This window comes from Arvicanthis niloticus, chromosome 6 (genome assembly GCF_011762505.2).
Source record: "Arvicanthis niloticus isolate mArvNil1 chromosome 6, mArvNil1.pat.X, whole genome shotgun sequence".
NCBI lineage: Eukaryota > Metazoa > Chordata > Mammalia > Rodentia > Muridae > Arvicanthis > Arvicanthis niloticus.
This window is the reverse complement of record NC_047663.1, coordinates 70,064,492-70,085,266: the sequence shown is the minus strand read 5'-3', so window position 1 is coordinate 70,085,266 and position 20,775 is coordinate 70,064,492. Positions and strand designations below refer to the sequence as shown.

At 42.6% G+C, this 20,775-nt stretch overlaps 1 protein-coding gene across 14 annotated transcripts in view; it reads right to left on the bottom strand.

The window, feature by feature from the left end:
• Positions 1–20,188, bottom strand: part of LOC117710171 (zinc finger protein 354B) — a 36,275-nt gene extending 16,087 nt beyond the window's left edge. For 8 of the 14 annotated variants that reach the window (XM_076936906.1, XM_076936911.1, XM_034504850.2 and 5 more), the window contains exon 1: positions 2,340–2,445. Coding sequence is in view for 4 of the 14 variants with exons in the window: in XM_034504842.2 (XP_034360733.1) it covers positions 8,514–10,063; positions 16,817–16,912; positions 17,635–17,761; positions 19,460–19,492 (1,806 nt within the window). In the remaining 10 variants the exon portion in view is untranslated. Of the gene's footprint in view, positions 1–2,339; positions 2,446–7,461; positions 10,064–16,816; positions 16,913–17,634; positions 17,762–19,459 lie in introns of those variants that run through there. The other 6 variants (XM_076936905.1, XM_076936909.1, XM_076936912.1 and 3 more) reach the window with 5 other exon arrangements.
• Between the last annotated feature and the right edge of the window lie 587 nt (positions 20,189–20,775).

Below are 20,775 nucleotides of genomic sequence, written 5' to 3'. Positions count from 1 at the left end.
TGTTGCTGCAATGAAGCATCATGACCAAGGCTTGAGGAGAAAAGGGTTTATTCAGCTTCCATACCACTGCTCATCATCAAAGGAAGTCAGGACAGGAATGCAAACAGGGCAGAAACCTAGAGGCAGGAGCTGATACAGAGGCCATGGAGGGGTGTAGCTTACTGGCATTCCTCAGCCTGCTTTCTCATAGAACTCAGGACCACCAGCCTAAGGGATGGTGCCATACACAACGTACTGGGCTCTCCCTTCTCACTCACCAATTAAGAAATGCACTATAGCTGAATCTTATGGAGCCATTTTCTCACTTGAGGCTTCCTCCTTTTGGATAACTCTAACCTGTGTCAAGCTGACACAAACCAACAGTATTACTGAAGAACCTTTGACATATTAAGTATCTTGTCAACATCTACTGTGAGAACAGCAGCATGCCAAGCAGTGCTGAGAACAGCTGTAAATACAACTGGCAAAGTCTCCACCCTCCTGAGTGTTACAGACCAACAGGGAACACCAATGGACAATAGCAAATCCTAGCAGTTCAGGTAGCTCAGAAAAAAGCATGTATATATAGAAATGCAGGCGCTGAGTTATTATAGCTCAGTAGAGGCCCTGGGTGCGATCCCTATTACAGTAAAGGCAGAAGGGTGGGGTGAGTGGAGTGAGAATATGAGAAAGTTGGCATTATCAAGAAAGGATTAAATATATAGTAACACATAACAAGGGCTGTATTTGGAAAAGAATAAAGATACATAAACAGAATGAGAAACTATAAATGAACATCTTTGTGATGTAATGAAACAGAAGGCCTCTCTAATTATGGTAAACACAGCGGAGGTGGAGGAGGAGGAGGGAGCTGGCCATGAAGAATGGCTCAGAGCTGTGCAAGCAGGAGGACTAGAATGCAAGCAGAAGGATGGAATGTCTGTGGGCTTGGTGGAAGATCCAGAATGCTTCTCAGGTCTCCACATGTATGTGGACCTATGTGCACCTGTACCCGTGCACACACGCAGACATAGATACACACTTATGAAATATGAAAAGAAAACACAGAGGAGAGGTTTTTTTGACTATAGGAATATGCAACTTTTCAGTATATTCATGTTTGTACAACAGATGCAAAAGTTAGCAATAAAACGACCTGAAGTTTAGCATAAGGGCATTATTTGAGGAAGGGTCTCACTAAGTAGCCTTGGCTGGCCCAGACTCTCTATGTAGAGCAGGGTGGCCTCAAATTCCCCTTGATTCTGTGGGATTAAAGGTACACAACTACCACACCTAGCCTGCACCTCTCCAAGGCGTAAGAAACTACTCGCACTTCAAGTTGGTGTGGAGCCATCAGTCACTCTTACACTAAAATCATTTTTAGAAACTGCTACTTTTGGGGGAAAGAATAAGACAGGAGATGTCCAAAGGTCTAATTATAAAATTGATCTAGAAATTTCACTTGAAGATTTTGTGGAAAGAGGCAGTACAAAACAATGACATAACCGCACCATTTACAATATTAAAATAAAAACAAAACACAACAAAACCAAAAACTCAAAGGTCCAAAGGGAACATGAGCTTTGGCAGTCAGTCATACTTTCTCTACCATTCATGAAAATGATAGCTTTAACTGCCCTTAAAAATTAGTGTTTTAAGTTTATTCTCATCTCCACTGGGTGGTGGTTGAGAAGCACTTCAAGCATTTTACAAAATGCATTTCATAACTCCATTTTGAAAGGTGAATGGAGGAAGGACACTAACATTCCCTCCACCCCCCCCCTTTTTTTTTTTTGAAGCAAAAGGTTTCTATTTATACATATAACACAATACATAGACTTTTGGACAAATCTCCAATGATTTTGCTCCTACATTTTCTAATTGACCAATGATGAACTTAAAGAAAGGCAAGTTCTCCCTTAGCCAGGTCCCACTCTGCAGGCCCCTCCTTCGATCCCCCAATCAGAGGGCGGATCCCCTGCAGCGGTGCACACAATGGCCAGAAACCCGGGACTTTGGTCCTGTGCCCTGCCAGGCTTCCGAGAGGAGGTCTCCCACGAGTTCACAGAGCGTACCGAGCCAGGGCTGCTCGGCCAGGTAGAGCTGGCGAGCACTCGGGCGCGAATGACCCCGGGGTACGGAAGGGACCGAGCGGGGGTCTCGGTCAGGGTGTCCTGCGGCCTGGAGCCAGCGTGAGCAGCACACCTGCGACTCCACGCTCCTCGCGGACGATGGAGCACCGTTTTGCTCCGCCAGCCCCGCCCTCGGGCCTCAGAGTCTGGCACCAGATCCCTGGGCTCCAAGTGGGAACGCCTCCGCCTCCCCGCCCGTGGACCACCCGCCCGAGGCAACACACTCACCAGAGTCACTGAAGAAGCCAGGGGCTGGCGGCAAAGGCAGCTGCATTGGGCGCACGGGACTACATTTCCCACAAGGCCGTGAGACCAGGACAGGGTTTCCAATTGCGCAGGCGCAACCGCAGGGCTGCGGGCCAGGGATTGCTCCCCTTTTGCGCAGGCAAGGTTTGCCACCTTAAGCTTGTTTCTTTAAAGAAACCAGTTCTAGAACCCTTTCCTTCCCTAAAGTAAGAGGACCCTAGACACCCCCTTGCATGAGGTTAGGATGAGAGTAAAGTTTGTGATGTAGATACTTCATGGCGCTCTGTGACCGGTAGGTAGTGAATCATGCACTGGCTGGGTGAATTGTCCCTGTGGAAAACCAACCACCTCTGTAGGTGAAACTCGTGGATGCTAAGGTAGTTTTGGCTGCATCCACAGCTTTGGAACTTGGAGAGTATCTTAGGATATTTTCCATCCTATTTTAGGATAGAAAGATAGGTTACAGACTGTAGTATTTGGTTCTTATCTGGTCACCTGACTTTTTAAACGTTTTTCTTTAAAACCTGACATCATGATACTTGCATACTGTGCACTGTGATCACATTCACTCCCAGCTACCCTCGATCATCTGCTTCTTACTTTCTTTGACCCTTTCTTCCCAACTAGTCCCTCTCCTACACTTTGGGTCCTTCTCCCCCTCCCCCTTTCAGGATGCAAATCTTCTATTTCATTGTTTCTTTTCTCCATCGCTTCTTCTGACTAGAGTCACTCCAGGCAGAAAAATCTCACGAAAAAGGTTTATTGGACGGACCAGGGTATGAAGTGATGGATCCAGGGATGACTGCCCTCTGATCCCTGGAGTAGACGACAGGGAACTGGACAAAGTGGCAGTGCTCATATAGTATCTTTAGGGGGCGGAGCTTTTCAGGGCAGAGATTTCCAAAGTGATAATTGGTGGAATTTCAAGTCCTGAACTTGGGGAGTTTAGGGATTGGTGGGGTTTCCTGTTCAGGGATTGGTGGGTTTCCCGCTCAAGGATTGATGAGGGTTTTTTTTGGGGGGGGGGGGGGGAAGCTCAGGGATTAGTGGCTTTTTTATTTTTTAACCCCTCCCCCTTCCCTGCATGGGCCCATGGTTTAGGGTGGGAAGTCCTTCCTGGCTGCAGGTGGCTTTGAAGAGGCACCATCTCTGTGGGCTGGAGGGGAGGTGCTGGCATTGTGGACAGCTCCTGTGGGGACAACTCCTGCATTAGTGTTTCAACAAGACTGTGGGCTGAGGCAGGAAAGGTGTAGCCACCATGGACAGCTCCCCATGACCGCAGTAGTCTGAGTTGGGAAAGGTGTAGCCACCTTGAACGGCTCTTGAGGGCCAGCTCCTGTTGAGGCAGGAAAGGAGTACACCACTATGGCCATCTCTTGTGATGGCTGAAAGATGAGGAGATATCATGGTACCATCATTTTAACAGGAGCTTTCATTTTGGACACTTCCCGTGGGAGATTTTACTGCGCTGGTCATAGGCTAGGGTGGGAAGGAGGGGCATGCCACCATTTTGATGGCTCTTGTGGTATGCAGCTCAGGGATTACAGATATAGCTTTAGCAGAAATCTCCTCATTGTTGTCCACTACGCTCTCTCCTTGTTGGCTATAAGTCTCTAACTGGCTTTTTTTTCCTTTTTTTTTTTTCTTTTTGTATTCAGACATGAGCTCTTGTTTAATGCAAGTGGCTACCCCTATTGCCAACACACTGAATAAAATTCTACTGCTCTTCACTGCTAGTGTCTGGCTCTTTTTCATAATTGTCTGAACTATTTAAAAATAGGAGAAAATGAAAAATGTCACAATTGAGGGCTTGAGAGATGAAAAGTCTTAACTCTTAAGAATGGCTACTTCTCATGTGGAGGACTCAAGTTCTGTTATTTTTTTTGGGGGGGGGGGTTTGAGACAGGGTTTCCCTGTGTAGCCCTGGCTGTCCTGGAACTCACTCTGTAGACCAGGCTGGCCTCAAACTCAGAAATATGCCTGCCTCTGCCTCCCAAGTGCTAGGATTAAAGGCGTGCGCAGAAAGCTCACCCTGCTCTCTCCTCTGAGCACAGCACGAGATTCTCATGCAAGGATTGATCCCACCATACACAGAGAAAAGGAACATCATTATCTCTGAAGTTATTGTAGCAGGATATTTTCCTGCTACATTGTATTTGCAGTGGAGCTTGGTGATGGGGCAGTAGAAAAGGTAGTCAGAGTGAGGAGAGGGGAGGAGAAAGGAAGAGGGAAGGGAGGAGAAGGAGAGGCTAACAACATGGAGGAAGACCTGTGGGTCTCTAGCAGGTTCCTGTAACGATTAACATCAAAGGTTATATATTGTATAACAATTCTAATTGTGTGGGCATCTTGTGAATTGAGCACTTGTATATATATACATATATATACGTAAATATATATACACATATATATACATATATATACACACACATATATACACATATATACACATATATGTATATATACATATACATACACATACACATACACATACATATACATATATATATATCTCCATCGGATAATCTTTAAGCTTTAAGAGTCTTCATTCTACCAGGTACCTCTCGGGCATTGTCTGCTCTGAGCCGAGAACTATGAGGGTGGCAGAGTTGAACCAGGAGTCATGCTTAGAGCTGTGGAGTCCACAGAGCTGGCCAGCAAAGGCAGCGGCCACACTAATGTCTTGTGGGCCTAGGGCTGGTGCTCCTGGCACCTCTGGCCACTTCTAGTGTGAAAATATAGCAACGGTACAGGTAACTAGCCGGACCGTGCCTCGATTTTAATAAATATTTCACACAAGTTCTAGAGTCACAGAGAAGAGTCTGAATAAACAGATCTTGCTATGGCTTTACACCCAGTGTGTTACTATTAGATCAGCCCCTCTTTGTTCAGTGACATTTCTCCAGGAGGCAGAAGGAGAAACAGGGAGGTCGCAGAAGGTAGTTCAAGGGCACATTCCAAGTGACCTACTATCTATCATAAGCCCCACCCATAGCACTTTCAAGCAGGGTAATGCTGGGAGCTATCTCAGCCACTAACTGGTTACATACTTGTTCTCTTGTCTGCCATAGCCCTAGCTCATTATGATTTTCCTGGCCCTTATGAATTTTTTATTAACAACTATTTTAGTAACATTTTATAAAACTATGAATCTTATTTTATTTTTAAATTTGGCTTGCTTTGATGCTGTTAGAACACAGCCAGATGAAGTCCCCCTGCCCCATTATAGCAACAATATACTAACATTGTTACTAACAGTAATACAAGGAAACTATTTTTTTGTAGTTTTTTCCTCATCTCGTCCAAATTGTTTCTAAATAAACATGCATATGATAGACATTTAAGGTTTTGAGCAGATGCACACTCTTAAAAAATCCCACAGCAGCAGTCAGTGCACTAGATCTTGCCTGTGATCCCAGCATCGAGAGGCTGATGCAGGAAGAGCAGTGTTTTGCTTAAATGTATGCACTGAAAATGGGCTGTACAGTGAGGTCCTGACTCAGGACAAAACAGAACAGGAGGGAGAAAAAGAGAACAAAAAACCAAACCAAAACCCTTCAAACAGCAGAGCATTGATTGGTCAATCTCTGGTATTGAAAAGGTCAAAGGCTATGTAACTTAGAACAGTAGAGAGGCTGGAAATACACATTTTCTTTGACTCTTATTCGTGACTCTCATGGAAAGTTATATTGCAAAATGAGAAGTACCTTTATATTTTTTATGAGAAACGTTAGCACTGAAATAACCTTTAAAGACCTATTATCTTAAGTTATATCATAAAGCTTTGAATGACTGACTACAGCTTGATTTTGAAAAACATGTAGCTGTAGTAAGACTTTTACCATTTGTAGCATTTGGCAAAATATCTGGACAAACTGTCTAGCTCTAAGAACAGAACTAGGCTTTTTATTGCTCATTAAGAATATTTTTTTTCTTGGCCTGGAACGAGTGGGGGCTGGAGCGAGCAGGGTCAGAGCAAGCAGGGGAGGGAGGCAGAGCTGGGGGTAAAAAAAATCACCTTTTCAAATCAGTCATTCTATCTTCATGATCATGTCTCATTTCTTATAGCCTTAGATTACAGGTACTATTCAAGTACCTGAATGCCTAACCCAGCTTTCGAGTACTAACTTCCTTTAGCAGGAGTCCTCTACACTAGGAAGGCTGTCTCCCACTGTTCCTACAGAGGCTAGCTCCACACTCCCTCTGGGCATTTTTTCTGACAGTGTTCTACTTTTATTTTATGTATATAAGTGTTTTGCTTAAATGTATGTATGTCTACCATGTACATGCCTGATGCCTGCAGAACCATAAAAGGACACAGATGCCCTAGAACTGGAATCGCAGATAGTTGTGAGCTTTGGCAGTCTCTTAACTTTGCCTTCTCCTTCCTGTCCAGGTGTTGTTACTGTCCCATCTATTGTACAGATATGGATGATAAAAATTTCTGAGGCTGGAGAAACAGGTCAGCAATTAAGAGTACTGGCTGCTCCTGTAGAGGACCTGGATTTGGTTTCCAGTACCCACATGGCAGCTCACAACTGTAACTCCAGTTCTAGGATATCAGACATCCTCTTCTGATCCCCTTGGACACTGAAAACACATGATGCACATACATGCTGGCAAAACATGCATATACATAAAATAGGGAAGAATCCGGACTTACACACAAATGCACACATTATACAGCTTGACTAATCTAGACTTACTTCATCCATGTACCATCAGAATTGGCACACTTGCTGGGTGCAATGATGCATGCCCATAATCTAACACTTAAGAGGCAGAGACAGGAAGACAACTGCATAGCTGACTTCTAGGCCAGCCTGGGCTGTTATAACAAGACCCTGGTGGTGGCGGAATTCTGAACAAAGTTATTCTTAAAACAATGAAGAGAAAAACTATAATTTTTAGTTAGTGCAGAGAGTGGATGCAAAAAATGCTATTCATTTCTTACGATAAACTTCACAGCACAAGAGCTGTTCGGTGGTTTCAGAAGAAGCATCCACAAATGGAAGCTAGTATGTTAAATGGGAAAGTATTATCATTCACATTCGCTGTGCAGTACACTATGTGCAGAAAAATAAATAAAAGACACTGATTAGAAGAGAAAAACTAGATGTATTTAGGTAGTGCCACATTGTCAGAAAATAAGACACTGATTAGAAGAGGAGAAAAATGGAATCTGTAGATAAAATGATTTTGAATTCAAAGAAACTACAAATACACTGTTAGAAAGAAAAAAAATTTTTTTGTATGCACACAAGTACCATGCAGTCATAAATTAACCGGGTTACTCACACAACGTAAGTTGTAAAAATCAATTATGTCTATATACTAGCACTGGAAAATAAAATTTTGTCCTATGTTTGTCTGTGTGTGGTGTGCACATTTGGGGGTTCATCTGTATGATGTGCATGTGGGGGGCAGTTGATGTCGGATGTCTTCTCTAACTGTTCTCTCACAACTCATTTTGGCAAGTTTATCCAGTCTGCTTGCTCCACGGTAACTAAGACAAGTATTAACATTACCATTCCAGACATGGCTTCATAATTAATGTTTCAAGGCAATGAAGGAGAATAATTCACAGCACAAAATTAGAATATGTGTATTCAATGTGGAAGGTATGTATGGAAGTTAGAAAATTAGAAGAACAGAAATTTAAGAACAGTTCTCTTTCTTTTTTAATAAAAACCATGCAGATTGACAATAGCATAGGAAAAGACAGCATGAGGTAGTTTTTTGGTTTTTTTGTTTGTCTAATTTGGTCCATTGATTTAAAAATGCAAATATTTTAATTATTTACTATTAAAATATTAGCTGTAGCAAATATGATAATAGCTGATATTCCCTTTTCTAATGACAAACCAATACTCCTGAACTCAGATTTTTTCTAGTGTTTATATATTGTATATATTATATAATGTGGATGAGATAAAAAAGCATTTCTGTTACCTTGTTAATGTCTGCTATAGTGAAGTATCTGATCTTAAAAAGTGACTGATAGATATGAAATTTTCTCTGTTAATTATTATATGATCACAGTTTATCCCTGAAACTTTAATATCTCATAGGACTAAATTAAAAGTTTCCTCATATTCATTCTATTTACTGTCAATATGAAGTATATATTCTCTGAGGAACTTTGGTTACTTGCTTTTACCCATGCAAATCTATGTTCAAGGAGTCCTCTTCAATATGAATTTTATAATGGTTGGTGAGGGAGGACCTCTGGCTGAAGGGCTTGCCACATGTACTGCATTCATAGGGTTTCTCTCCAGTATGAATTCGCTGATGGGCAATAAGTGAGGAGCTTTGTCTAAACCTCTTCCCACAGGTGTCACATTTAAAGGGTTTCTCTCCTGTGTGGATCCTCTGATGTTGAATGAGAGCTGCACTTTGTCCAAATGACATCCCACATTCCTGACATCGGTAAGGTTTCTCCCCAGTGTGGATTCGCTGATGGTTACTTAGGGATGAGTTACACCTGAACGTTTTCCCACACTCATTACATTTATAGGGTCTTTCTCCGGTGTGCATCCTCTGATGCTGGATCAGAGCTGAACTCTGCCGGAAGGCTTTCCCACACACTTGACATTTACACGGTTTCTCTCCAGTGTGGATTCTTTCGTGAATGATAAGAGTTGAATGGGAACTTAAGGCTTTGCCACACTCATGGCAGTTATACAGCTTCTCTCCTGTGTGAATTATTCGGTGTCTGTTGAGTCTTGAGATAGAAGTGAAGCCTTTCCCGCACTCGCTGCATCTGTAGGGCTTTTCTCCAGTGTGGATTCTTTCATGCTGAATAAGTGATGCACTCTGACTGAAGGCTCTGCCACACTCGCTACATTTGAAAGGTTTCTCTCCAGTGTGGATCCTCTGATGGTAACGAAGGGATGAACTAGACTTAAAGGTGTTGCCACATTCGTTACACAAGTAGGTCTTCTTTCTGGAATGAATTCTCTGGCATCCTGAAAGGGAAGTGGATGCCTTCCTTCCTGGGTTATATTTATGAGGATTTTCTCGGGCATGGATTTTTTGATGCAAAAACAGGTCAGACCTTCTGCTAAAAGATTTTCCACATTCTTTGCATGTATAGGATTTCTCCAAAGTATGAGTTCTTAGGTGCTTACAGAGGGATGCACTATGGCTGAAGGCTTTCCCACACTCTTTACATATGTAGGGTTTCTCTCCAGTATGAGTTCTTTGATGTTGAATAAGGGCAGAACTTTGGCTGAAAGCTTTCAAACAGTCTTTACATTGAAACAGTCTCTCTCCAGTATGGTTTTTCAGATGTTTGTGAAGGGACGAGTTGTGAATGAAGGCTTTTTCACAAGTACTACATTTATAGCGTTTCTCTACGGGCTTCAGTTTGGGTTGATTAAGTGAAGTTGAATTTTCTTTGTGGCTATTTCTCTGTGGTTTTTCTCTAGCAATCTTTTGCTTACCAATTGACTTCAGGCTGATGCTTGGACCAAATTTAAAATTCTTATGGCTTTTCTCTACAGCAAGAATTTTTGTATGGGTGATTGAAATTATTTGTAAGCTTTCATTTTTGTTCTGTTTTTTAAAACTGTTGTCAGATCTGCAGGATTTTCCTGAGGTGAAGTCCCAGGCCTCATCCCCTTTGAGTTCTGTTCTCTTTAATTCCTGAAATGATGAGTCTTTAGTTTGAGTTGATTTTGTGGTTTGAAGATTGCTGTTACATCCTGGAAGAAAAATTAAAATTGCCAGTGATAGGCGTGACTAGCTCAGACTAAGCTTATGGGAAGAGTGTTAATGTTACCTAAATAAATACTATATGCCTATAGATATTAGCAAGAAAGAAGAAATGGAAAATAAACACTTTATAAGATACTAGATGAATGCCAATCAACTGGAGTGAACAAAAGGATAAAACAAGCTCACCTAAGGAGGTGAGAGCTAAGAATAACCAGTAGAGGGTTAGAGAATCACAAATTGGGAAGTGTAGCTTGGTAGTCCATTAGTATATAATGAACTGTATACATACACATACATACATACATACATACATACATACATACATATGATATATTATATATACACTATATAATATATTCATACATACCCACATACAACTCATAAATTATGGTGCTTCTGCCATTATTTTTTCATTTTGGATTTATTAACTTTTCTTTCCTACATGTCGGAATCCTTACCAGCCTTCCAACGCAGGGCAGGTAACTCCTCTGTTGCATCTTTTCCTGACTGAGTCTAACAATCTACAGCTCTCCTCTTATTACAGCACTTATTACAAGATGGAACAATGCATCTTGTAATGACAGGGATATGCTCTGGAAAATGTGGCCTAAGGGAGGTAATGTAAGCCTCATGTAAGCCTCCCAGAAGATACTTAACACAAATCTAGATGCTGTGGGTGGTCCACTTGATGGGCCATGTGTCTTGATGCAATCAAAAGATACAGCACACATGATAGATATGAGACTACTACCAGTATCAAAGTGCCTCTTAACCTTTCTTCCCACAAGGACAAGCGTACTTTAATACACAGTATTAAAATACAAAACCCAAAGCACAGTACTCATGAACCAGCAATAGTCACTGCCATTATCAAATATCATGTACTGTAATAATTCCAATACTATACCTTTATACTTCTAGCAGCACAGGATTGTTTACATCAACATTGGTACAAGCACATAGATAACATTCTGTTAAGTTTCATTTATTCAACGTAAGGAACAGTCTAGCTTTGAACTCACAGTGATCCACATGCTTCTGCCTCTTGAGTACTGGGATTAAAGGAGCACACCACCACTTTAACTAGCTTGCATTCTATTGCTTTAAATTTCTAAAGTTAGATTGACTTGTTTTACTTTATGTGTGTTTTCTTATATGTGTATATGTATGTACAAGAAATGCATGCTAGTTGTCTGCAGAGGTCAAAAGAGAACATCAGAATGTCTGGAACTAGAGTTATGGATGATTGTGAATCACATGGTGATGTGAGTGCTAGGACACAAAGCCATGTCCTCTGGAAGAGCAACAAGTGCCCTTAACCAGCTATCCATGTCTCCAGCCCCCTCTATTACCTCTTCATGGCTATGTCACCAGGTATCAGTTCATTTTCATCTCTAGCATATTCTCATGGCACCATAATTGTATATGTAGCTCATCATTTGCTAAAATATCACTATACAGTGCATGTGTACATTAAATGTATTTAAAGAAGCATTCAGTAAAAATCTGTGTTGCACAGATATTAAGAATAAACAGGACTTGAGGAATACATCAACAGCATGATAAAATTCAAACATTTTAGTTCTAGAGCCAATCATTTGTTTAATGAAGAGACACTAGGTCTATTTTACTATCATCACGAATGAGGAAATATATCCATTTCTCTACTATTCATCTTTAAGGAAATATTAATTATTACAGTCAGACAAATACATTAGATAAGTTGAAAAACTGCCTGTATTTGCTAATGATATAACACCTCTCAAAACTAATTTCATGAAGAAGCATATATTGAACTGGCACACAAAAGTATTCTTATAAAGAATAAGAGGAATACCAGAAATTTGAAAAACTATATAAGTAAATTTTTGTAGGCATCGTGAATGAAAATGCTACCGTTGGACGTAACAACCCAGTATTCTAAAAATGCCACAAAAGTCAGGAAACAGCTCAGAATTTCTCAGTAGCAAGTGACATCCTGGATAACTGTCTGCTCTTTGGGACTATGTTGAGATGCCCTTTCCCCACATTGTATTAAAGTGTGACTCTGTTTCCAGTTGTTAACTATGCACCAGCAGAGAGCTACACCCTGGCAGGATTTTGGTGTTGTCATTTCCATGTCCCATCACCAGGTTTTCTATTTGTAAATGCTTGTCCTCCCTATCTGCCCAAAAGAGGAAGGTCAGACAGCCCTCAATGCCTTAGGCAACCAAAGAGATGGACCAGGTGTTATTTTACTGCAGACTGGCTATAATAAAGAGCTGACAGCCAATGGCTGGGATAGGATGTAAAGGGATGGAACTTCCAGACAGGAGGGGACACTGGAGAGATGCAAGCAGATTCATAAAATTGAATAGCACAAGGAAGAAAGCAGAAGGAAGAATGAAGTGTAGCATGGGGTGAAGAGCTAGCAAGCTACATGGAGCAGGCTGTGAATGTGGGCTAAGTCAGAAGCTAGCTGAGAGACTGCCCCAGCTCAAGGCCAACAGATTTAAATTATATAGAAGCCTCCTGAAGTATTTAAACCACAAGTGGGTCTGTAAAAGCCTTATAATATCTAGTGTATTAAAATGTGGCACGAGATCCAAGGTCAGGGACCAAAATCCAGATTGTCAAAGTTCCAGGCACAGGATCACAGATCTGTGGTGGCAGAGGCCATAGAGAGGCTGACAGAAGGGGATAGTGCAGTGTGGGCCACTCCTTCCTGTCTGAGCTGGTCCTATTGTGAGGCCTCAGCAGTTTCTGGGGCTGGCTGCTGCAAGCATAGAGCAGCTTACATCGAGCACCTTCCAGGAGCCATGCCACCCTAGAGCAGGAAGTAAAGTCCAGTAACGTATGCTCAGAACAGGCAGTTCTCATAGAGTTTTAGAGAAAAAAGTATAGATATAAAAATTAAAGTTTGGAAGTGGTAAAAGAGAGTAAGCAGATATGTTTTGTGAGCATGCATAGATGCTGAAAAAAAAACCTGCCTACAAACAGTCATAGAAATCAATATTAAGTTTAAATAATAAAGTGAATTCTCTGGAGGAAGGAACAAGTTAGTGAGATTAAAAAAATATTTTCTGTGTTAAAAAATGGAAAACACCTATGTCAGAAGGCATTTGGAATCATATAGTTTTGTTTTAATTATCAGCATGGAAATAATTATAATTTGTTCTGTAATTATTATAGTTTCTATGTCCTCTCTAAGAAAGATCAGAATAATACAGACTTAGATGATGAGAAGACTCATAGATGGAATGCTAGATTAAAAGCAGAACAGCAGTTAGAGGATCTTTTAAATCAGAATAAAGAAATTTCTCAAATTAGTTCAGAGGACCCTATCCAGAGCCTATCATACCACCTTGTAATAAGATTGTAGGATAGCAGTCTAGACCCATTAGAAAACCTAATATAGTTACTGATTCTCAATATGTACAGAGTTGTTTTGCATACAGAAATTGCTGAACTTAATCCATATGGTTCAGAATTAACTTTGCTATTTAAACTACAATAGGTTGAGATAACGTAGGAATGGTTCTGATGCTAAGGTTCTGTTCCCCAATTGGTTCTTGATCTGCCAGTAAGGAAGTCATGGATCAATTGCTGGATGGAAGAAATAGGGTGGGACTTCTGGGTCCCTGGAGGCAGGGAGAGAGACCCAAGGAGAGGAAAGAGAGAGAGAAAAGCTAAACAGCCATGTGAGATCTTGGGCAGAGTGGTGGCCTGTTGCTGTTCCTACAGGCCGGTAGTCAGGGATGTTTAGCAGGGACTAGGTGAAACTGAGCAACTAAAGTCTGGGGCAAGTGGAGAGGTGTGGAGATAAGAATATTGATAAGGGTATGCTTTTCTAGGTGGGAGAAAGTAGCACCCAGCAATTGTGTCAAAAGGCAACGTGTGTGTGTGTGTGTGTGTGTGTGTGTGTGTGTGTGTGTGTGTTTTATCCATGGATTCAAGGGAAGCTGGGTTGGGGGCTTGTAGTAGGGCCATTCCTGGAGCTTAGGCAGAGTATTGAAAAGCTACACCCAACAAGACAGAGATCATCCATTATATATAACAACCCATATTAGGTTTCATATAAGTTTGCCAGGACTATCGGCAGTAGGAAATGAGAGAGATAAACAGCTGATAAGAAGTTTATTAGAAGCTTCAACTTTTTGCAAATGTCATCATATAAAGAGTATGTTTAAAGAAAAATTTTCTATAACCTGGAAACAAACCAAAGAAATTATAAAAAACTTGTCTTACTTGTTCTTTATATAATCAAGCTCCATCACCTGCCAGAAGTAACCTTAAAAATACCCCCCAAATTTGGCAGATATATGTTTCATTTTGCAGAGTTTGGAAAATTAAAGTATGTACATCATAAACTTGATATCTACTTAAGATTTCAATGGGCTTCTGCCTTGAGTTCTGAAATGGCTTTTTTTGTAATTACTCATTTAAGAAATAATGGCTATGTTAGGAATACCTTTACAGGTTAAAACTGATAATGCTCTGGTATATATAACCAATATATACCAGAAAAATTAAACAATTTTTAAAAATATTATAACATAAAACATGTTACCTTACAATCCTACAGGTAAAGCAACTGTAGAAAAATCTAAGCATACTTTAAAGAAAACGCTCATAGGATGGAAAGGGGATATGAAATTTTCCAGAGACAGATTACATAATGCTTTGTTAACTTTAAAAGTTTTCAATGTCAATGAGACAGGTAGCACAGCTGCTGAAAAACACTGGATTTTAGAAATGACTGTTGCATTAAATCAGGTTATATACTTTAAGAATGAGTTGTCTCCAGAATGGAAGTCAGGAAATATGTTGTGTTAAAGAAGTGGAAATGTTTTTGCCTCTACAGGAAGTGAAAGACTATATCCCTTCAACGTTAATAAGGATTACATTTGATGACAGAGGACCTCCTGGAAATCTTGGCTCCTGACATGGAAGACATGAAAACAGGGACACATAAAAACAACAGAATGGGCAAAAGGAAGGCCAATCCCCCTACGTGGGAACACAAGAATGTCTCTGCAGAAGCCAAGGAGTCTTTCTGACTACTTGTTCTTCATAATTAATTATTTCATGCAATTCTTTCATATGGCATGGAGATTTATATTATGGTTTGGTTATCAGATCCAAATGAACTTAAAAAGATTGACTGATGCTTTTCACCTGCTCAGACACAGAGCAGAGAATCATCTTCAGCTGATCTGTGCATACCACACATTCTACACATGTTAACTAAATGTTCCTAAAAGTTTGTGAATCTTCAGAACAAAAGGACTAGACACCAACGAGGGCAAAGCAATTAGTCTTAGGTGATCCAGCACCCAGACTGCTTCAGCCAGGGCTTCAGTTAAACCCCACACACCATCCTAGTCCCAGATGGTCCCTCAGAGCCTGGACAGTACATGAAACAGCCAGCTCTCCCAGGACTTGGCCAATATCCCAATGTTCTTAGGGTCCTCAAAGATCTATTCACGCCATGACATCAGGAAGCGATTAAAGAATATGATGCCTCATTTCCAGGAGGTGCTGGGGATGGTACTGGTTGTTCAGTGGGTTAGAGAGTGGCAGGGCCATCTCCCACGCTGGCATCTTGTGGGTGGCAGGGCTGGTGTTTCTGGCTGGTCGTTTCTAGCTGCAGTGTGCACGTGGCCTCCAGCCATGGAACACGGCACTGAGCTAGGCAGAGCCACTGCAGCTTAGATAGTCAGCCAAAGAAAATGCTTTTTAAAATAATTACTTCAACATTCCCCACAAACAGTACATAAGATGCTGTGGGAAGCCCACAGAAGGCGGCTATGATCCTTGCAGCCATCTTGAGCCATGTACCCTGACAAGAGACTTGAGTACAATAGCCTACAACAACTGAGCACACTCTGATAACATCTTGTTTTAGATACCCAGGATTTTCCCTTGGGTGTGTGAGACTTAAAGGTGTGTGACTTAAGAGCGTGACTTAGAGATCAGATTTAGAGATAAGACTTAAGGGTGTGATTTAGAGGCGTGGCTTAGAAGTGAGACATATAAAGGGCGAGAGGCAGACAGAAGAACTTATCAGGTATTAGGCACTTGGCACTTAGAGGAAGAACTTGGAATTAACTATTAGACACTTGGACTAGACACTTGGAGAAAGAACCTGGAACTAGGAAAGAGACTAGCAACTAGAACTAGGAATTAGGACCTGAGACTTGGTACTAGGAACTAGGGACTTGGAGAGAAGAAGAGAGACTGAAGAATAAACAGGATTGACTCACACTCTGTCTGGTCTCCATTCTTCCAGTCTGTCCTCACTCTCTCTCTTGCAGAACCCCCACCCTCGGACCGGAGCAGCCTGGGGCAGTGCAGGCTCAGACAACTTAGCCCTCAAGGCTTTTGGCAGTGTGGGTTCCAATATTGATAGAGTGGTCTAAGATAGTTTGGCCCCCCAAATGTGGGGTAGCTCAGGCTGCAACATTTTTGGCCCCCAAACGTGGGGCAGAAAGGTCTTCAACATTTTTGGCACCCAACGTGGGGCAGTGAGGTTCACAACAAGATGCTGTACTTCTTAATAAATTTGCTTGAGATAAGACATCTCTGACCCCAGCCTTCCTATTTCCTTTACCTTCTCCTCCCTTGGTCCTTCCCCTCAGGATTCCTGCCACTGAAAAACAACCTGCTGCTCTAGGTCAGTCTCCAGGCACCAGGTACCCAGGCTACCCTCCATTCATATTTTGCAGAGATTCCGGAGTATCTCAGGGCTACCCACTTACCAAGAGAGGAGTATCCATGACTTTCTTTCTCTACTTTCCAGGGTTCTTCTCCTTGCTGCAACACGGAGATCATCTTTGGTTTGGTAAATGGAAATCCTGGTTGCAAACAAAATTAGCCACAACAATAAAAAAAGTTGGTCTTGTTTTAACGTGGACAAGCATTTGAAATGTGTGAGAAACCCAGCTATACTTCTACTGTGTAATTAAGCTGCTCCCTGTCATGTGACAGGGTATGTCAGGCAGAGGCCAAGTAACTCATAGGACAGGACTGGGAGAACTGATTGCACATTATAGAAATTCTGGATAGACAGGCAGCCTTAGCATACTAGAAAAAGGCTGTTGGGTGTGCAGACAAAATAAAAACTTGCAGACAGCTATCTGTGAAAAGGACTAGGTGTTAAACAGATTGTTTAAATCGAGAAAACATTTTATTTCTTTTCAAGGCTAGTGTGTACAGCATTTGACTAGAAAAAGAAGTGGGAAAGGCAAGAAACAGATAGGAGAGGGGAGCTGAGGGAAATCTTTGTTTACAGGCAACACAGAATAAACATAACTTGAAAACACCTCAACCCTGAGGGGATTTCTACTGTCATGTTACAGACAGTGGGGGACAGTATTAATATCAACCCCCTACGTTCTCCTATTTGGGGCTTTTAGACACCTGGAAGTGGAAAAAAGTTTCAGTATTTAATAGAGATCTGGTTTGTACAGCCCTACAGCAAACCCCAGCTAGGGTGTTTTAATGACCATAGTCTTCCTTCAGGGAAGGAGGTGTTAAGGTGTCACTTCTGAATCTATGCCCACAGGGAGCTCCTTACCCAGTGAGGCCAGGTTGCTGTAGTTCTCCAGCATCACCTCACGGTACAGGCTTCTCTGAGAGGGATCCAGCTTCTTCCACTCATCCCGAGTAAAGAGCACGGCCACATCTTCAAATGTCACTGACACCTGCAAGGAAAAACCGTTCCATCTCAGCAGGCTCATACAGTGGAAGGTGATAGGCCACCATAAGATGAGGTCACTGAGGGTTCTGAAGAGACTAGGTCATCCTACCACTTAGTCATCAATTCAACCGGTGACAGACACACAAAGAACAGCAGTGAGTAGGAGCCTGGCTTTGTGTACAGGGCTTATGGCCAAAAGTGCACATCGTGGTAATTAGAAGTTCTAAAGGGTCTCTGGGTTCTTTGTTTTGATTTGGTTTTTGAGACAATCTACGTAGCTCTGGATGGCCTGGAACTTGATATGGTAGACCAGTCTAGCCCCCAAACTCACAGAGATCTACCTGCCTCTGTCTCCCTGGTACTGGCATTAAAGGCATGCACCACCATGTCCAGCAAGGTCCTTTACTCTTCATTTTCACATGCATGCAATGCCTATGGGAAAAGTGATTTACTATGAAGAGAATACAAAAGATGATCTTTGCTTTAAAGATTTTCTGATCTAATCAGCACACGGGCATATGCATAACATCATTTCAACAACAACAAAAAGCCGTGTAGCTGGGCTGCTAGGCCCATACACTATCTCCTGCTCCAGTGCTCACTCGGGAGACAAGAATGTGAGGTTAGCATAATTGAAGATTTCCACCATAAACACTGAACCTCCTCTGATCTTAAACTTCTGGACACTGAGGCTTTTTTTTTTTTTTTTTTTTTTTTTTTTTTTTTTTAACTGTGATATTGGCCCATGGAGAGCAGATACAGGAGACGGTTCACACACACACACACACACACACACACACACACACACACACACACACACACAGGGATGAAGGTTCAAGGCATGAACACAACTTGACTCTCCTGGATGGAATGTAAAGCCTTACAAAAATGGAGCTGCCCAAATCTCAGCCCCGAATGGGTCCAAAGATAACCTGGCTTATCCTAGAAGGAGACAGGGTTGTTATTTTGATTTGATTGGTAAGGAAACTGAGACACAGAAGTGAGACTTACTTGTTCAAGGCCCACAGATGGTAACAGAGGGGATAGGTTAAATTCAACCGTCTTGGGCATCCCACTTCCTGACCACTGTGCTTACTCATTTTCAGCCAAAATATCCCACAAAACCCTCTTCATGGCTTCTTGGGAACTTGTCTCCTTGCTTTCAGAGTTAGGCTTCTGACACTGTGTCCCCTGCAGTATGGCTTTTCTCTTGTCCATGCAGCAGCTCACCTCACATCTCTATCTATATCCCCGAACCTCCAAATAGCAGATCAAGACTAGTTTTCACAAGAATGGTACAATAGAAACCTAGGGTCCATAGAGTAAAGAAGAAGCGTGCGTGGGAGGAGGCTGGAGGAGCGACACAAGCATTCTCAAGAGCAAAAAAGAAATAGATGAGCAATCCTGGTGAAGGATGAGAAAAATAAACACGAAGGAAGCAAACCAGAAAGGACTTCCCCCAGGTGTGTCCCGAGTGGTAAAGGGCATCTGCCTGTCACTGTCAATTTAGTGAGCACAACACACTGGGATCAGCCAACAGCAACGCAAGTTACCGTGAGTGTGCAGTGTGCTCTCTACACCCAACTCCCCCATGGCACCAAACCCTGGTGAGGGGTATACTGGCTGGAGAACTTCAGTCTGGGAGGAAAACCAAAACCATACAAAATACCCCTTCTACGAACTGAGACGGCAATGCGCTCACCTGAGACTTCCCTTCCCTTTTCTCTGGAGCCATGGTCTCTTTCTGGGCTTTTCTCAAAGATGGGTACAGTGTCCAAAAAAGTGATCTGAGAGAAGAAGAATGGAAAGATTGCTTCGCACCCCCTCAGAAGCCGCATCTCCAAATGTGTTCCACCAGCTGAGCCTGCCACTTCTGCTTCCAGAGTGGAAAGCGGGAACTGGGAGTGGGCATCAGAGAATTGAGAAGTCACCACTCTTCTGGTCTCTGGATTTCCAGAAACAAGACTCAGGAGACACTGGACTCTATCACTGAGGAGACTCACTATGCCTCCGTGAGTCAGGCATCATTCTATGCTGTTCACCACAGCTCAGCTGGCATTGCCAGACCCCTTCAGATCAGGAAACTGAGACCAGAGTGCAGCCACAGTGGGGACACAAACGTTTTCCATCCGTTCAGATCTGACCACAGGCCCACTCCGTGTGCTGCCCACCCACATGCTCTGCTGCTGTCAAGGGGTCAATTTCCAAATCCCCAGAGAAAACTCCAGAAAGGGGACCAGTGGCTCACGACGGCCCATGCTGGAGTCGCCACAGGCCTCCGTGTCCTCCAGCCTGGCGGCTCACCTCCCCCCAGCTCCCGCCACGCCTCATGAAAGCTCGCAGTCACCACGCATGGAGACTCAGACCGGGGAGCTAGCCCGGAGCAGCGAATCGCGCCACAGACACTCCGCGGCCTGATGAAGCTCACAGGGGGCGGGGCTGGGGAGGGTATGAGGATGGCTGACGCAGAGGCCTCTGGGAAATGTAGTTTACCCCAGGACTCAGGGATTCTGGGATATAAAGTTGACAGCTCTGGTGCGCAGCTGCAGTGGAGAGCCACACCTCACCCCCCCAAACCCCCAAAGGCCCTGGGTTCACCAGCTCTGTGAAATCTTAAATGTGGAGTGCACTGTAATTCCATTTGTGTGGATGGTGGTAAGGCCAGCCGACAGTGGCCGGAAACAGACCCATTTCTCTCGCAGTTACTCATTGAAATCATATTGTGTAAGCCTTTCGAAATAAATCAAAGAACAAAAGGGACGTCACTTGGTAAGCGGTGGTTTTTAGCAGGATAAAGAGTAGACAGTGAGCTGTGGGAATAATTATATATTGATTTAGACTCAGAGGGTGTTACAGGAAAAAGCAAAAGAAGGGCTGGCTACCTGAAACCTGGGGCTCCGGGATTTAAAATAAAAATGAATGAATGAATGGATGGAGAATTAATTATAGATGAAGACATCTGGTACCAACCTCTTGTCTGAGTACAATGTAACACACACACACACACACACACACACT